Here is a 19654-nt window from a genome sequence, read left to right on the forward strand (position 1 = left end):
AATGATAGTTTTTATTAATTCATATTCTTAAAGCATGTTAGATACATTTTTGTAAAGTCAAAAAAATTCTTTTCTACACATTTTTCTTAACTGTTTGAAGCTTGTTCATTCACCTGGTAACAAAGAAAAAAGAAAAACTCTTTTCACAGGTAAGTGAACAGTTAAACTTCAAAAGAACCAACCATAGTAAAATTGATACTGCTTTTATAGACACCGTACTTTATTTATTTATTTATTTATTTATTTATTTATTTATTTAGAGAGCAAGAACAGGGGAGGAGCAGAGAGATTGGGAGAGAGAGAATCCCAAGCAGGATTGATCCACACTGTGGGGCTTGAACTCACAAACTGATCATGACCTCAGCCAAAATCAAGAGTTGGATGCTTAACTAACTGAGCCACACCCAGGTGCCCCTGTTCTCTTGATTATAGTGTTCATATATTATTTTCATAGTGTGAAATAGGAATTGTATTTAGTAAATCATAGTTCACATAAGAATTACATATGAATACTTTTTGTTTTTGTTTCCTCTCTTCCTTGTTTTATTATTATTATTATTATTATTATTTTAATTTCATGAAGAGCATGGTGGCTTCCAGGCATTCAAAAAACTTAAAATGTTTTATAACCATGACCTTGGTCATTTCCTATTACTGTGGCCTCCTCAGGCCCAGGTTTCTACCTTCCATCCCCCTTCCCATTGCCCAATCTATCTCTATACCATAGCCAGTTAATTTTCAAAACATTAAGTTCTCTAACAGCCTTACCCTCTGTTCACCAATCATCAACATCTCCCTCCCCCTTGAAAATAAAGCTCATACTGCTGCTGGCTTTCAAGACTTTTCATGCTGGGTCCACCTTACTCTTCCAGATTCTACACTCCCAAGTGCTTTTCGTATATACTATAGACTAACCTGTGAATGCCCCTGTGCTTCCTTACTTTCACGTTTCTGAGTGTTATGCATGTATTTTTTTTTTATTTTAGCCATAATTTAAAAATTAGGAGAGTTTCCATTAACACTGTGATTTTTCTTCTTTTTTTTTTTATTAAATTTTTTAAATTTATTTTTGAGAGGCAGAGACAGAGCACAGGTGGGGGAGGGGCAGAGAGAGAGGGAGACACAGAATCCGAAGCAGGCTCCAGGCTCTGAGCTGTCAGCACAGAGCCCGACGCGGGGCTTGAACTCCTAGACCACAAGATCATGTCCTGAGCTGAAATCAGACGCTTAACCAAGTGAGCCACCCAGTCACCCCTCTTCTTCTTTTAAAAAATCAGTGTATCTGGAGACATGGGACTCATATTCAGCAATAGTGAGCTGGCACACGTGGCTTCTACCTAGTTTTCTCCAGACCTGTGCTAGGCCTCTCAGTGTAAGAAGGAAGGAAGGAAGAAGGAAGAATTCATATTCTTCATTTCCAGGAAATTTTCTTATATGATTTCCTTGACAATATCCCCTCTCCATGCCTCCACATTTTCTGTTCTATATTTCTGAAACCTGTTAGTTGGATTTTCTCATATCTACATGATTTTCTAATATATACATGAAAACATCAGTATCAGAAATTTGACTTTAGAAAGATCTTTCAGGTAGCAGTTTGGGGGACGGTTCAGGAACCCAGGCTTAACCCAATGAGAGCAGGCAGAAAATTTAAATAGACAAGGTCAGAACTAATGGACCTGATTCTATGGCATCAGGAGAAATGGAAGGAGAAATAACAAATATTCAGAAAGTAGGATGGATGGACCTTCTTGACAATGTGGAGAGTGAGAAAGGGGGAGAAGTTGAGAAAGACTGTCAGAAGCGTGGCTTGGGTGATGAGGAAGGTGTTCGTTCCCTAAAAGGTGTGGATTATTTAAAGTAGGGGAGTATCATGATCAGATGTAGATTTTTAAAAGATCACTTACTAAAACTAAAGTGTGGGTGACAATTTGATGGGGGAACAGGATATTTACATAGTTGCAATGTATCTATCTAAAAATTGTTAATTACAAAAGAAAAAATAGTAACTTTTTAAAAACTTGGAGTGTGTTGGAGGAAGTCACTGAGATGACACGACCCTCATTTGACCCTCAAGCTGGATTGGAGCCTCCTCACCTCTCCCTTGTCCTTGGAATGTAAATGCCCCCCCCCCCACCCCATCCCCACTATGGGAGTTGTTCTGAGAATGTAGCCTGGAGACAGTAAGGTGTTGAAACCATCTGGATGAGGGGTGCCTCAGGGGACTGGGTGGCTCAGTCCGTTAAGCGTCTGACTTCAAGCTCAGGTCCGGGTCATGATGTCATGATGTCGTGTTTGTGAGTTTGAGCCCCCACTCTGTGCTGACAGCTCAGAGCCTGGAGCCTGCTTCAGATTTTGTGTCTCCCCCTCTCTCTTCCCCTCCCCTGCTTGCACTCTGTCTCTCAAAAATGAATAAATGTCAAAAGAAGAAGTAGAAGAAGAAGGAGAAAAGAAAGAAAAGAAACCATCTGGATGGTATATGTGACTGAACCCTGTTGAGGCCTCTGCAAAATAAACTTTTAAGGTTTTGGCATGCGGGGGGCAGATATTTCCTCCTCTTGCTGCTGCCCAAGGCAACCCTCATAACAAAGTTTCCTTCATTGGGGCGCCTGGGTGGCTCAGTCAGTTAAGCATCCAACTTCGGCTCAGGTCATGATCTCACAGTTCGCGAGTTCAAGCCCCGTGTCAGGCTCTGTGCTGACAGCTCAGGGCCTGGAGCCTGCTTCGGATCTGTGTCTCCCTCTGCCCCTTCCCAGCTCACGCTCTGTCTGTCTCTCTCTCTCTCTCTCTCAAAAATAAACATTAAAAAAAAAAAAAAAAAAAAGAAAGTTCCCTTCCTTATTAAAAGTGCCATCTACCAACCTGGAGTGGTGTGCCTCTTTCTCTGGTCTCTCCTTGCCCACCATGTCAGGGGGCCAGTGTGCAAATCAACAGAACATATTACCTCAATTAAGTGATCAAGGTTAACATGACCAATACTGGGACGAGCATCTTGTATCTTCTGGTACGATATACTGAATTAATCCTGTCAACAATGCATGACCCGAATATAAACACAGGGAAAACCTCAGGCAACTCAAGTTGAGGGACGTTCTGTAAAAAAAACTGGCTGATACATCAAAAACTGCAAGGTCATGAAGGACAAGAACCAAGGAACTCTTTCAGATTATAGGGAAGAGACATGATAATTAAATAGAATGTGTAATCCTAGGTTAGATCCGGGACTAAGAAAAATTACTGCTATAAAATATATTGTTGAGACAATTAATGAAATCTGACTATGGATTATGATTTCATTAATTATGGAAATTCATTATGGAATCCATAAATAGGGATTATGATTTCATTATTATATCCAAGAGGTTTTTTTTTTTAACTCTTTTTAAAAAAGTGTTTGTTTATTTATTTATTTTGAGAGAGAGGGAGTGGGGTAGGGGCAGAGAGAGTGGGAGAGAGAGAGAGAGAGAGAGGGAGAATCCCAAGCAGGCTGTGCACTGTCACTGGGGCTCTAACGTACGAACCATGAGATCATGACCTGAGCCAAAACCAAGAGTCAGACACTTAACCAACTGAGCCACCCAGGCACCCTGAAGAGAGTTTTTTTTTTTTTTAAGCAATGTTAAATTTCCTGCTTTTGATAATTTTACTGTGGTTATATAACAGAATGTCCTTTTTCGCAAGAAATACACATAGAATACTTAGCAAAAGAGCATGATGTCTTACTCTCAAAAAGTTTAAAAAAGGATTTTCATTAGATAGACAGAAAATGGAAAATGGAAACAGTGGGGTAAAATGTTACCAATGAGTCTGAGTAAAGTGGATAAAGGCTCAGGACAGCATCAAGCTTAGAGACAAGAAGTGAGAGGTGGCTCTGGGGCATGTGTCAAGGTGATGGATTAGCAAAGCTCCCTCGTGTCCAGCCGTGCTGAGCTAGCAGCAGCCCGGCCCATGGGCTGACGCAGTGTGGGAAATGGTCACAGAAGGGCAGAGAGATGCCCTGTGGCTAATGAATTCCGGGAGTGGGGAGCCAGGCCGCCAGAAGACAAAGTACCAGCAGAACTCCCTACTCAAGTACACTCTTACTCCTTCCATGCAAAACAGAGGGTAAAGAAATGGTGGACACAGATTCTCAAACACAAAACTGAAGAGAGACAAACCAGAGTCACCATGTATAAAAATAAATAAGTAAAATTAAAAAAAAAAAGAATAAAAAAAGAATCACCATTTGTATACGACCAACAACATAAAGAGATATAAAAAGTCATCAGGGAAGAGTTAAGACCAAAGGAAGCAGAGGTAATTGAACAAAATTCCCAAGACTTTATGATAAATATGATTAATATTTTCAGAGGTGAGCGATAATTCATACATAGCAGGCAACCAGACATCGAAGACCTTTTCACTGTTTTCCAAATGTCATTCGGATTTTTAATGATCTATTTAGTCGCAGCTTCTCAAATTAGCTCCTTCACTCATGGAGTCAGAATTACTCCCGAAAAAGCTAAATAGAAGGCCTGAAACTGCCACAGAAATTAAAATTAGCACCACAGAATTAAAAAAAAAATGCACCACACACCTGGGAATATGACAGAAATGAATGTGACCTTCAAAGGCTTAAGGGTGCATGAATGGTTCCCTCATCTGCCCATTTGGCTCACTGGTCTGGCCCCTGCATCCGCTGTGCTGAATGAATGTAGTATCTTTCCTGGAGCAGATTAACAACACAGTCTCTGGTACACGGGATCCAAATTTAGATCTAATATATTTAACTTCATCTCTACCATATTTTTTTTTCCTCTTTTCTCTCTCTACTTACTGAGTCTTTTTTGTTGCTTCTTATTTTCTTTCACTGTCTTTCATTGAATTGATTTTGTTTGGTTTTTTTCCCCCTCCAGCCTTTAGAAGATATATCCTATCCTGCTTCCTCTGCTGCTGCTTTTCCTTTCCTTCTCTGATGCCTCCTGGGAGCATCGGACCCACTGGCTCTCTGCAAGGTCTTTACTCTCTCCAGGATGCCTTCTCCCATTTGGGGGTCTGCTTGCCTGGTGTGTTCTTCCCTTCTTTCTTTGCCTGGTCAACACCCGTTCGTTCTCTCGCTGAGGCCTGCCTGGCAGAACTTTCTGAGATGTTGAAAATGTTCTACATTTGCACAATCCAATTTGGTAGCCACGAGCCACGTGTGTGTGGCTTTTGAGTGCTTGAGATATGGATGGTGCGAATGAGAAATGAAAATTAAAATTTCATTTGATTTTAGTTAATTTAAACATAAGTAGCCACATGTGGGCAGTGGGTATGGTATTGGGTCCCTTGCCTAGGTCAATAATCATGTCTCAGAAATCTTTCTCTGGCCTCCCTGATCAGGTGAAGCCTCTCTAATATATACACTCATGGCAGCAGGTGTGTCTCATTTCGAGATTTTTTTTTAATTTTTAAAATTTTTTTCATTTCTAGATTTTCAGTAAGTTGCAATTTTACATTTCTTTGTATGATTACTTAATGTTTCTCCCTCTCTCCCCAACCCCGTCTTTTTTTTTTCTGGTCTCTAAGAGCCCATGTGAGTCATAAAGGTGGCTGGGTTTGAGAATAATTTTTGGGATACAATGGACAGTGGTAGCTACTTCATTAGACCTGAGGAGTAAGAAGAGGGGAAAGCATCGAGGATGAACTCTAGGTTCTTGTTGTGCAACTGCATTTCCTCTCATTTACAACATATTGCAGGAAGGGGCGGGACAAATTGGGCGGGGGGGGGGGGGGCGGGGAGATACCAGCACTGGTTTTGATTTGTGGTGATTGAGATCCTGTGAGGATATACAGGGAGGACATGCCTTGAAGTTGGATTTAGAACTTGGATCTTGAATAAAGGTCTGGCCAGGAGCTGAAAGATAAAACTTTTAAACATACATACATATATGGTGATTATAAGAGTGCCTATAAATGAGATTACCCAGGGAGAGTGTGATGCAGGGAGGGGAACGTTTTCCTTTCTTCTCTTCTAGGTTCTTTGGCTCGTCTAATAATTAAATCGATGCAAGACAGATTAACAGGAGAAAAACAAACTTAATTCATAATATTTCAGCTCATAGAAATATGAGACTCACAGAAGTGACCAAAGCAGGCAGCTTTTTTTTTTTTTTTTTTTTTTTTTACCTTTTAGACAAGAAAACAGTAAATGTGTGAAGAATTGACATGACAAAGTTTGGGCTTGGGGTAGTAAATTAGTGAAGAAGTGATAAGTTTATTTATACAGCATTCTTGGCCCTGAACTCCCTATCTCTGGTGGTTAGGGTGTCTCTCTACCTCCTGATACAGGAAGGGTACCTTTCACAAGGGAGACTTATTTCCTGCTTTCCAGGAGACAAAGGAGGGTCAGAGTGTCCTTCTAGCACCATCTTAAGTTAACTTTAATTCAAAATAATCAGTATGCCAAAGTGACATATTTTAGGGCAGCCTATCCTGCCTGAACCCCATCAGTGACTCACAACTAAAAACTGGGCTTAAAAAAAAAAATGAAACCTCGCCATCTGAAGTGGAAGCCTTGAAAGAAATACCTTCTTGTGGGCCCCTGGCTGGTTCAGTCGGTAGATCTTCTGACTGTCAATCTCAGGTTCTCGAGTTCAAGCCCCATGTTGGGTAAGGAGCTTAATTAAAATAGATAGATAGATAGATAGATAGATAATAAATAAATAAATAAATAAATAGATAAATAAATAAATAAATAAAACAAAACTTCCCTCAGGGTAATAATTTCATGGGATAGGAGAAATAGAATAAAGTATGTCTTAGAAACCATATTATCCTGTTTTTACTTAAAATCACTTCAGGTAATGAATTTCTGATTTACACCAAGACTTGTGTAATTCTCTAGAAAATACAGTAGTTTAAATTTTAACTGCACGTCCTTTGTCAAGTAAACTTTAAAGGCTTTGCTTATAACACAATCTGGATTTTCCCCACTAGAGGACGGTATTGTTCCACGTTTCAGAGAGTGGCCTGCTGTGCCTTGTTCCCTACCTCAGAGAAGAGAAGGAATATCCATTAAAATATTTACTGAGGCAAGCACAGAACTGAGTATCCTATGTGTTTTCTCTCACACAATCTTTGCAAGAATGTAAGTCAGATCATAACACTCCTGTGTTCAAAATGTGCCAATGTTCTCAAGATAAGCTTTCGGTGAGCATATTAAAAAAAAATCAATATAATGCCCTTATACTTGGGAGTATCAAGAAGAAAAAGAAAATAATCTATAACAAAATAATACACATTTTAATATTTAAATGACTACAGAAGGTCTAGTGAGGTGGTCAGATGTTTACAACTGGTTATAATGAATAATTTTATTATCTTATTTTATTTTTAATGTTTATGTATTTTGAGAGAGAGAGAGAGGGAGCGAGTGAGCAAGGGAGATGCAGAGAGAGGGAGGGAGAGGGAGAATCCCAAGCAGGTTCTTCACTGTTAGCACATTGCCTGATGTGGATCTCGGACCCACGAATGGTGAGATCAGATGAGCTGAGCTGAAACCGAGAGTCAGACGCTTAACCTACTGAGCCACCCACACATCCTGAGAGTGAAGAAATTTAGAATAACAGAAGGAAGGCAATAGTTTCCTGAATATTGCCATCACCTCTTTTTTATATTCGGTGTTTTAAAATTTGGCTAAATAATATATCTTTATAGAAACACACACAGAATCACCACACATGCAAGAGCTAACAGGTGCTGACTGAAAAAGGGATGCTGTACTCATAGTGTGTGTACCACACACGACAGGTGAAACAATTTTCTGTCATGATGAACCTTTCCCGGTAAAGTTCTGAGAAAAGTGCAATTTTTTCCTCAATGTAGACAATAATTGCATTCCTGGACAAGTCATAATTATATTAAAATTGTGCAAAAAAATATCTTGTGTTTCTATATAAAATTAAATTGGGTTCTAAGCTCAGAGATCAGCAAAGAGGTTTTTCACCTACGAGAATATCCCACAGAACCTAGGAAAGACATTCAGGGTTTATGACAATTCCTTAGAATGTGCTGTCCCAAGAAAATGAGAATATCTAGCATCCCTAAATATCTAGCATCTACTGCTCACTAAAAGTCAGTAGCAGTCCCAACAACATTACACACCGCAATCCCCACCCAAATTTTCCAAAAAGGCCCCTTGGAGTTAGTCCTTTTCCTATAGGAGACCCACTATCATTTAGTGTCATTGTGAAATCAGTCACTAGGTGGCAGCATATGCCAAAGTATTAACTAGTTTTGATGCCCTTCCAGCAGTTGAGAACTCCTTGGGACCTAAGCAAGACTGGGACTGGAGGACAAGAGAACTTCACATTTATTTGTGATGTTTGATTTCTATCACTACAAAAAAGATGAATCAAACACGACAAAAATACTAAAAATAGATATGAATAATGACATGAAAATTTTATTTTTCCTCTATTTTTACATTTAGTTTTCCCTTCTTAAAGGGTCAGTCAGCAGAAATATCTAGACAGGATATTACTAAACCATCAGTTTGCTTCCATTCAGGCTAAGAGAACAAAATCTGGGGAACAGAGACTCCCATTAATGGTTAAAAGTAACGTAAGGCTTCTGATATCACGTCAAGTCGCAGGAAAGGAAACAACGCACCTGTCAGGGAGTACAAGAAGATACCACAGGGAAGGTGGAGCCTGAGTTAATCTTTAAGATCAAGTGGGAACAATACTGGTGTATACTAAAAGGCAATGAAACAGTACTCATAGCTAACATGTTATTAAGATTCAGAGTTGACAATATTCTTCCACATGTTTTATTCAAGTTCATCGTCTCCCACTGCTGCTTACCCTTAACCAGTAACGCTAAAAGTGTGGTCTGCCAACTGGTGACCATTACCTGCACCGAGAGACATTGAGACATACAGACACTGAGTGAAATGTTTATAACGACTGGCCAATTTTCTGTTGACCACGACAATCACAAAGTGAGGTTGTGGTTTTTTCCATTTTAAATGTTCATTTCTATCGCATTTTACCAAAATATCCATCTTCAATGGAGTGAACACACACACGCGCGCGCACGCATCTACCTAAAGTTTGAGAAGCACCATCTCCAGAGCACCGAAACAGCCAGAAGGCACGAAGCAGGTGAGCACGACAAGGCTGGAGGAGAAGGCTTACTACATTCAATAGCTCCCAACTGTAACAAGCACGCTCATTACATTTTATTTAGTCCTCCCAACAACCCAATGGGACCAGTAGTGTGATCTTGACTTTACAAAAGGGGGCCAAAACTAGGGATGATAATGAACCTGCCCCAATGGAGTCAGGAATCAAACCGAGGTCTGTTGGACTTTTCAGCCCTTTTCAGATCCTCACACTGGTTTAATCACCATGTCAGTGCCCATCTCTCGTCTAGCAATACCTAGAGATCACAGTCTATTCTGGAACCAGTTGCTTTAGAGCTCACAGACTCAGCACTGGTGCTCACATGTCCTCAGGAGCAGGACCAATCTTTCCCTAAGTTAGGAAAAAGGGTCTGTCGTCTAGCTCAATAGAGCACGGTATAGCTCATAGGTCAAAAGAAGGGTTGAAACAATGATAGCAAACCAGTTCCCACTTCCCGTAGACATACACACACACACACACACACACACACACACACACACACACACAGAAAACCCTTCTCATTGAGCAAAAGAAATAAATTCTGCTGTATCTCACTGGAGTGGTATGAGGTATTTTCCTGACTTGAATTTTTTCCCCCTTATGTCAAGGTGTTTTTCTAATCATAAACTTTCATGATAAAAGGTTTTTATCATAATTTTTATCATAAATCATTAAACAATAAAGTATTTTACAAAAACATACTTCTTTTAATTTTTAATTTTTGGATAAAGAAAGTTGCCTGAATTTAAATGAAAACGCAACTAGATTTATAGGAAGAAAAAACAAAAGACAATCACAATAGTGATACAATTTACAACACAGAGTCAGAGTTTTTGGATAAAACAGTGTTGAACACTCGATACTTAGAAATGTGTAATAATTTTTTTCATTTTGCACTTTCAAAAAAGATTAAAAACATTATATAAAAACAGATTTAGGGAGGTCAGTTCTGCACTTCTCTTTTCTTCATTTTTTTTTTAAGATTCATTTTACTTTTTGAGAGAGAGACAGCACACATGTGTGTGAGCCAGGGAGGACAGAAGGAGAGAGAGAAGAGAAAGAGAGAGAGAGAAGCTTAAACAGGCTCCGCACTCAGAAAGGAGTCCAACATGGGGCTTGATCCCATAACGCTGGGATCATGACTTGAGCAGAAATCAAGAGTTGGAAGGATGCTCAACCAACTGAGTCGCCCAGGAGCCCCACTTTTCTTCATTTTAAAGGCCCACTAAGAATTAAAAACAATAATTAGAGATAACTTGAGAAAAAGTGTTTTGCCTTATACCAAAAACTCCTCATGGAAAGTATCTGGTAAGAATTTCTTCTCCTTCCTTTCTTTCCTCCTCCTTCTTCTTTTTCCTCTTATTATTAAAAGCAGTAAAGACATTAAAAAGAACAGCTAGTGAACACACATCAGGTACATGAAAACCTTACATAATGTTATTAATAAGGCACACAACATCCCCATAAGGTAAGAATTATTATTCTTGTTGGGAAATTGAGGCCCAGAGAAGTAAGTAACTAGTAACTAGCATAAATTTGTAGAGTTAATAAATGACAGAATCAGTATAGAAACCGCACGTTCGAGTGTGAAGTCCATGCAAACTCTTGATATTCTATAATATAGGATTAAAACATGAGTGACAGCCAGCTGTTAAACTCATTAATTCTGGGACCACTGCTGATGTTATTTTTATAGTTTATGCAAAATGAAGCTCTTAGAATCACATTCACTTAGAACTATGTCTTGCTTGGTCTACATTTTTGTCATGGTCTATTTCAAAAGTTAAGAAAATTAGATAATTTCTTTTGGTGAAAGAATTACCTAATACCTTGGTGTTGAATGCACAAGGTGGTGGGACAATTGTTCTTTTTCTGGAGTATGGCTCAGCATAACCTTGAGGATCTACAGACCGAGGGTTCAAGGGCTGCCTAACTGACTTTCCAGGTATGAAATTTAGGCAAATTACTTTACCTTTCTATGCTTAAGCTTTTCCACTTGTAAGCTGACGATAAGAACACCCAACTCTCAGGGGTCAATTAAATGATATAAACAAAGTGCTTAGCACCATGTAAAGCACAGAATAAATGTTCAGTGAATTGTGTAAGTTAGGTAATGAACTTGCAGAATGTCGGAAAATGCTACAATTATCTTCTTTAAAAACAAACGACAAGAAAACAGAACAATAAAATATAATAAACCTGCAGGATTGTGAGTATAAATATTCTTGAATAGCAGAATTGGTATAAAATGTACAAAGAAGAGAATTTGTTATTCGACAGACCTCTCATTTTCATTTTTATTCTGTAAACTTACTACAAATCTTCAGTTGAAAGATTGTCTTTCCATACAGTATTCACTAAAAAAAAAAAATTCACATTTACTTGTAAAGGCGCAGAGACCTGTATATATGCAAAAATTGTAAAAAGTTGCAAAAACCGTCAACAAACAATATCCCTTTAGTACAATGACCACTACCATTAGCATTACTGTTTTCCTCCAGACCAGGCTCTGACCTTGCATGAGACTGAATAACAGGACATTTATTTGGTATTAGTCAAAGTTCCTTCCATCCTCCCTGTAGACAATACCATCATATCCTCGTTTTAAGAAGCAATCTTTTAACAACACAACTCTGAAGCTAGAGTGTCCTGGGTTTGATTCTTCTTGCATTTATTACCTGCTTGCCTTGGACAAGTTACCCCATCTCTCTCAGCCTGCTTCCTGATACAAAATGAGGACAATACCCATTTTATGATTTGTCACAAAAATTAAAGAATTTCTTCCTCTCTTTCCTCTGAGGCATCTTTAATGCAGTAGAGGTCAACAAGTGGTAGCCATAATTATTTTTATTTTGTAAAGGAAGAAACTGAGGATTAAGCACATTTTGGTAGGAATTTATAGGCATGGAGCTAGATCCTAGCTCTGCGATTCCCCGGCCAGCGTTCTTTAGTGATTACACCATAAGGTAAATAAGCTATCTTCGGTGAAGGGCATTGGGATGAGAAGAACGCCTAATTTCACCAACCCCTGCAGTGACGTGTATATCAGTATATCCTTCATTGTTCACTGTCGAGCTATTTCATTATTATTTTTACTCTGCCAATTTGGAGCACAGGCGGTATAATAAACATACCTTTACACTTGTTCGGTAACCTCCTAACCTTTCCCCAAGATCCCAGGGCATGTGCTCTGTGGGTAACGAAAAATGAGGTCACCTACCTAACCTCCACCAGCACACACGACGCAGAACCGGCGCCCCGCCCAGATGTTTATATTTTCCTCCCTTGGCCCCGCCCCCCGACCACGCGGGGCTCCAGCCGCCGCCCCAAGCTGGAGTTCCTGGAGCCGACTTGCCTAGCGCCTCAACCTACCCACAGGGATTCCCTCTCTAGCCAATCGCATTTGAGCAACGGGACTGCCCCTGACAAAGATGGCGGGGGAGGCCTCCGTGAGGGCAGGCTGATTTAACACCCAAACCCACGGCGTCTAGGGAAGACAGTGGTAGTAGCGGCGCGGCCCGACCATGGAGGAGGGCAGCAGCGGTAGCGGTGGCAGCGGTGGCAGCGACAGCAGCACCGGTGGGAGTGGTGGAGCGCAGCAAAGGGAGCTGGAGCGCATGGCTGAGGTCCTGGTCACTGGGGAGCAGCTACGGTAAGGCGTGGGGCAGTGCCGGTGGGCGCGCGGTGGCACTGCCAGCCTGTGTCCGCAGCAGTCCCGCGCTCACACGCTTGTGCCTCGTGCCTGGGGACTCGCGCTGGGCTCCCGGACCGCTGCGGGCGCGTGGGCGGTCGGCGTTGCGCCCTTGCTTAGCTGCTGCTGCTGCAGCCCGGCGTCCGGCGACGCGGGACTGGCGCGAGGCTCCCCAGGCGGACGCATGCGAGCCGGTGGTGCGCTCTGCGCCCCGGCCCCGCAGCTGCAGCCCTGCGCTCGGCAGACGCGCAGGCACCCGCCGCGCGCTCCCTCTTCCTGGGCACCTGGGCACTACCAAGGCCTGCTGGCTGCCAGCCGACCCCTAGTCTATCCAGTGAGCGAGGGGTGGGCGGCCCCAAGCCGTTTGCAGCCCCAGACTCTTTAAGATGAAAGGGCCAATCCAGTGATCGCCTTCACTTGAGGTTTTCCTTTTTGCTGGCAAGCCCTGCTTCACTCCCCTGACCCTCCGCGTTTTCATCTGTAAAATGAGGCCGATCACCGGATCCCCCTTGAAGGGGTCTTGTGGGGGCTAAACCCCAGTTTCTGAAAAACTACCTATCACTGAATTGGCACATCCTTATCAATCGTCATTCGGGTCCGCAAGGGGGCGTGGAGGCACCTTGCTCCGATGCCCTGCTGCTGTGCCAACTCCCCTAGCGCGCACATTTTGGAGAACAGAGTCCACCGGCCCTAGGCTGCTGCAAGAATTAAGAATTGACGGGTCTCATCGCGCCGAGGACAGGCAGTGAACCCCAGATCTCCCCCTTAACATTCGCATCCCATCCAGGTCCTTGGATTCATGTTTGAGTAATGTACTTACACGGTCTGATCGGTTCCGCAGTTGCCCGTGGTGTGGTCATAAATCAGTTTGCCAGGGGAAAAAAACCTGGCTCTGAAATGTTGTGGCCACAACTTGCGTGCCTGCCCCTGGCCCAGCTGGAATGAGGCGCTCACCTCTTCCTTCTAATGCTTGGCCTGAATCTCTAGGCTCATTTTGGTTTGAAAAAGCTGTGTTTCAGGACCTGAAGGAGAGAGAATCTTGCAAAGATCCCTGAAGGTTTTTAGTAACCACCCTGCTTGCAGCCTTAGATTGAGGAAGTAAAATTTTGGAAGTCAGTTTGAGTTTAACGTTACAAAAGGCAAACTGCACATTTCTGTCCCTCGATGATTTTTTAATATGTAGTCAAAATTCAAGGGAATAAAAGCTTGTTTTTCCTTCATCAAGAGCATTTCCTAATTGAAAAAATTAAAGCTTTTCAGATTCAATCTGAAACACTTGCTTTTGAATAATTTGCTCCTCATTATTATATCACCTTTTTAAAAGTCCTCAATTTCATTTCTTTTTAAATAATAAATTGCAGGGTGCCTCTCTTTGTCCAGGAAGCACTGTCTCCTTCAGGATGCAGCTTAAATGCCCCTTCCCTGGGGTCTCCAGAGCAGTTGTTACTCCCCTCTTCCTAACACCCCTCTGCACTGCAACAGGTTTGAGAGCCGTGCTTAGCCTGTTGGAAAGAAGATAGAAGGCACTGTCTCCCGGCGCCTGGGTCAGTGGGTTAAGTGTGGGAGTTCTGCTTAGTTCATGATCTTGAGGTTCTTGAGTTCAGCATAGAGTCCGCCTACTTCAGATCCTGTATCTCCCTCTGTCTCTACCCCTCCCCCACTCGCACTCTCAGTCTTTCTCTCAAAATGAATAAACATTAAAAAAAAAAAAAAAGACCATCTTTCACTCTCACTCAGGAGGTGGGCCTGGGTTTGAATTTCTGCTCAGCCACCTTGTAGCCAATAACTACGCTGAAGTTGTTTTTGAGGCTGACATTTAGAGTGAATCTTGAGTTTGCCATTTACTAGTGGGAGATCTTAAACCAGTTACTTAACTAAGAATGGTGGGCAATAATGGAGCCTACCTTATAGAGTGTTGTGAGGGTTAGATGAGTTAGTGCTTAGAACACTGCCTGGTATATAGTAAGCACCATGTCAGCATTGACTATGGTAGCTCTGTGACCTTGGACAAGTTAATTCACTCCTCTTTTTTTTTAATTTTTATTTTATTTTTTATTTTATTTTTAAGAGAGAGAGAGAAAGAGACAGTGAGAGGGGCAGAGAGAGAGATGGAGACAGAATCTGAAGCAGGCTCCAGGCTCTGAGCTGTCAGCGCAGAGCCTGATATGGGCCTTGAACTCACAGACCACGAGATCATGACCTGAGCCGAAGTCGGACGCCCAACCGACTGAGCCACCCAGGCGCCCCAGTTCACTTCCCTTGAGCCTCTGTTTCCTCATCTATTAAATGGAAATGAAGAGAAGCACTTAATGGGTTGTTGGGAGAATTTGCCCCTGAGCTTCTTGTGTTAATGAGCATTCAACAAATGGCTGCTGGAATTAATCTGTATTGTTGGTCTCTGTGCGTCACCACGTAAGACTTGGAGCCAAGCAAGATCTGGCAGGAAGGGTTGGGTGGTGGTTAAGGACACAGGGTATAGAATCAGGCTGCCTTGATTCTTATTCTGCCTCCACCATCTAATAATTTTGTGACTTTGGGGTCAGTTCACTCTCTGGGCCTGTTTCCACATCTCTTAACAAGAATTTTGTGAGGATTAAATGAGATGCCACATGTGAAAGGCTTAGAAAATGTTCACTATTTAATTTTACTTTGGAAAAGCGTAATCACTGCTTTTTAAAAGTCTCAACCATGTTAGTACTGTGTCTAGCACGTAGTAATTACTCCATAAGTATTAGAATGACCAGTGCATATGACTGTTCTACTGTAATTACAGATGATATATTCAGAATTTAGGGATTTTTTTTTTAAGTTTATTTCTTTTGGGCGCGCCTGGGTGGCCCAGTTGGTGAAGCATTTGACTCTTGGTTTTGGCTCAGGTCATATTCTCATGGCTTCATGGGTTGGAGCCCTGCATCCAGCCCTGAGGCTCTGAGCTGACAGTGTGGAGCTTGCTTGGGATTCCTTCTCTTTCTGCTCCTCCCCTACTCATGCCGTCTCTGTCTTTCTCAAAATAAATAAATAAACTTAAAAAAAAAGTTTATTTATTTTGAGAGAGAGAGAGAGATAGTGCTGGGGGGGGCGGGGCGCAGAGTGAGTGGGGGAGGGGCAGAGAGAAAAAGAGAATCCCAGGCAGGCTCCACACCATCAGTGCAGAGCCCCATGCGGAGCTTGAACTCTGGAACCGTGAGGTCATGACCTGACCCGAAGTCAGATGCTTAACCAACTGAGTCACCCTGGTGCCCCCAGAATTTAGGGATTTAAGTATGCCCTGGCTTCTTCATTACTGGAGGGACCTCTCACGAAGGGGTGGGAATGCCATCGTTGCTGTCACTGTCACAACATGTTCATACATCCCTAGCTGCTTTTCCACTGATTGTGGGGACTTTACCATGTGCCGGCTTCCTGCCTCTAACTGCTTCACAGACACGCAACTCCCTTTTGCCTTCTCTTGCTTTTCCACTGCTTTTTTGGTCATCAACAATAAGGCAGTAAGGAAAGAGGACACCAAGGATTGGGATTTGAGATAAAAAACTCGGGTTCCAGGCCCAGCTCTATACATCTTACTTATTTAATATTTATGAAACATTATAATATTTAATGTTTATTAGACACATATATGTATATATTTAAACTTCTATTCCCTTGGTCAAGTCAGCTGCTCTGGCCTCTGTGCTCTTACCTGCAGAATGGGAACAATAATACCCTTCCCTATAAGATTTGTGTTGGTGGATCAAATGGGCTACAATATGGGAGGGAACTTTGTAAAATAAACCATAAACCAAGATTAGTTATCATTGTTATGATTATTGTAAGCTCCAGATGTGAAATTGAGGGCTGACTCCTCAATCCTGACACTTTGAAAGGCAGTTGGTTGCATAAGGACCTGAAATGAATTAAAACTTCCTTTTCCAGCCTGACTGCGGTGTCCTTTCCCTATTGTCTTCATTCTTTCCCTTTTCAGAAAAGATTTACTTCCGTGTTCAATGTATTTTTACGGTTTTGCATCTTAAAAATGCATTCAGATACCACTTCATGCCAACAGGATGGCTGTAGTGAAATAGTAACAAGTGTTGGCAAAGACGTGGAGAAATTGGAACCTTGAAACACTGCTGGTGGACAAGTAAAACGATACAGCCACTTTGGAAAACAGTCTGGCCTTTCCTCAAAGATAAAACATGGAGTTAATATATGACCCAGCAATTTTACTCCTAGGCATATATTCAAAAGAAATGAAAACATATGTCCACATAAAAATTTATACACAACCGTTCACAGCAGCATTATTCAGTCGCTGAAAACAACAACGCAAGTGCCCATCCACTGACGGGTGGATTAACAGTGTATGGTGTATCCGTGCAATGGAATGTTATTCGGCATAAGAAGGAATAAAGTACTGATACATGTTACAGCATGGATAAACTTTCAAAATATGCTGAGTGAAGGCAGACACAAAAGGCCACATATTGTATGACTCCTTTTACATGAAATGTCCACAAGAGGCAAATCTATGGAGGTAGAAGGTGGTTGCCAGCAGCAGTGGGGAGGGAGAACGGAAGATGAGTGCTGATGGTTCTAGAGTTTCTTTTGGGGAGGAGGAAAATGTTCTACACTTGATGGTGGTTATGATTTCATACCTCTGGGGATATACTTAAGACCATCTCATTATGTACATTAAATGGATGAACTATGTGGTATGTCACTTATATCTCAATAAAACGATTACAAAATAGATTTGGATGAAAATTTTTATCAAAGAATGATAAAAGGCAAAATATTAGATGTATTTACATAAACTTGTGCTTTTCTGATTGACGAAAGAATGCAGTGATATTTATCACTAACTCAATAACACATTATTACCACACCAGATACAACTGATATTTTACATATATATTTTTATAGTATTTTTCTTGATACAAAACAGAAAAGGTGCCATAGTCAAGAAAATCTTAGAACATTCCTAACTTGAAGATAATTAACCATATATAAATCATTCATGAGTAGGGTTTCATATTATGAATTTTCAAATCATTTGTTATTTTTTTGTGTTCTATTTATGTCTTTTGTCTTGAAATTTGTCCGTGCAGTCATAACTGTGACACTAATTAAGACATCCAAAATACACCTCATGTTTCTTCTCTAGGATAATCACAGAGATACTTAACAAGAAAGTAGTTTGTGATAGAGCGTTTAAATAAAGAATCCCCAATAATATTACTGTCCTCTTTGTGGTAATGGTAGGCGTGGTAATAATAACAATAATACTCATTTATATGGCATTTATTACCTACCAAGGAGATGGAGAGATATCTATATATCTGTAGACATTTATATGCCATATATATACATATATACATATATATATGTATGTATATGTGCTTTTAATCTTTATAGCAACTCTATGTAGAAGATATGCATCACCCACATTTTACAAATTTGAAAACTAAGAAACCAAACATTTAAACCAACTGGCTATAGGTTATCCAGCCATAAAGTGGGAGAACTAAAAGTACCTGTTCTTAGGCAGGATGCTAGACTACAATTTAATGATGTCCTCAACTAATAATTTAGAGGGTTGCAAAATGTAATGATGAGACAAATGTAAAACGGAATCATGTGTATAAGACTTGTCACATTCTAGCATGACTGCTTTTTGCAAACACATAAGCAGACAAATGATTTCTTTTCCATTCTGTTGGGAAAAATTCAGTGTATTTCTAGAAGTGTTTATGTTTTCTCAAGACAGAGTGGTCACTTCCTCTACTATTGAACCGGGTCTTCCTTGCCATGTGGTTTTGAAAACTTAATTAGAACTCCATTCTGAATCTGTAATCATTTTAACGGGAAGATGAATTGCAGTTCACTATTTTGCCAGCTGTGAGGATGCAGGTGGGGCGGGGAGGAGAGTTAAGAAGGTGATGAGGAATGCTTAATTAAGAGAGAAAACATTTCAAGCATTCCACTTATGCTCCTCTACCTAGACTAAATATGCTAATTACAGCGATCTCATCCAATCACTACATGCTGGTTCCCTACAAGCAATTTACTAGGCAATGAATTTTAGCCAAATTGTAGGAAATTGTAGTTCTTTCAGATTGTTTGATGTATTTGCCTTTTTGCTATAACAGACTGCCTTTCCAGACTCTTACGGCCTTGCTATTTATTGCCTTTTTCAAAAAAAACACGTTCAATAAGTGTTGAACTGCTTCCTGAATTTGCTTTGCAAACGTTAATGCAGTGTGCAGGTATGAAGTAAAAATCAGCTCATCGAACAAAAATCAAGCTATAATAAACAAGAGGTGAGGAATTTAGAGCATGCCGAATAGAAAAAGGACAAAGAGTCCATTTCATTGCATTTTGAACACAAAGAATTTTAAGGTTGGCCTGGAGATTTTCTTAGGGGGTAACCTTACTGGAAGCCATTACTATGGAAGCTTAGCTCTATCAGACACTGTAGATGAAGGGAATAGCCGGAAACTACCCCCCAGATGCTACTACTGAAGTCTAGAGATCCAAAAAGAAGGAGAACACTTGTTTTCTTGTATTCTTCAAAACAGCAGAGATATCCTGGAGTCAGGAAATTATTCCCTGTTTGCATAAAAAAAAGGGGAGGGGGTTATAGGAAACAGAGTCACTGTATTTGGAATCAATGCAGAGAAGCCTAGTGTAGGGTGTTAAATTGCCTTTGAATTGGAGGCTCCTCCAACATACAGACCCTGTTCCTGTGAACCTCTTTTCCGCTTCACAAACGGGATGTGAGGGCAGGGAGCAGAACCCTGGTACATAGCAAACCCTTGGTAATGATTCGTTTCGTAAC

The 19654-nt window shown here is 41.0% G+C and overlaps 1 protein-coding gene across 1 annotated transcript in view; it reads left to right on the top strand.

Moving 5' to 3' along the window:
• The first annotated feature begins 12478 nt into the window (after positions 1 to 12478).
• Positions 12479 to 19654, top strand: part of DEPTOR (DEP domain containing MTOR interacting protein) — a 134666-nt gene continuing 127490 nt past the window's right edge. The window contains exon 1 of the mRNA XM_007075589.3: positions 12479 to 12798. Coding sequence (XP_007075651.1) covers positions 12671 to 12798 — 128 coding nt within the window. The 5' untranslated portion in view covers positions 12479 to 12670. The remainder of the gene's footprint in view (positions 12799 to 19654) is intronic.

This window comes from Panthera tigris, chromosome F2, assembly GCF_018350195.1.
Source record: "Panthera tigris isolate Pti1 chromosome F2, P.tigris_Pti1_mat1.1, whole genome shotgun sequence".
Taxonomy (NCBI): Eukaryota; Metazoa; Chordata; class Mammalia; order Carnivora; family Felidae; genus Panthera; species Panthera tigris.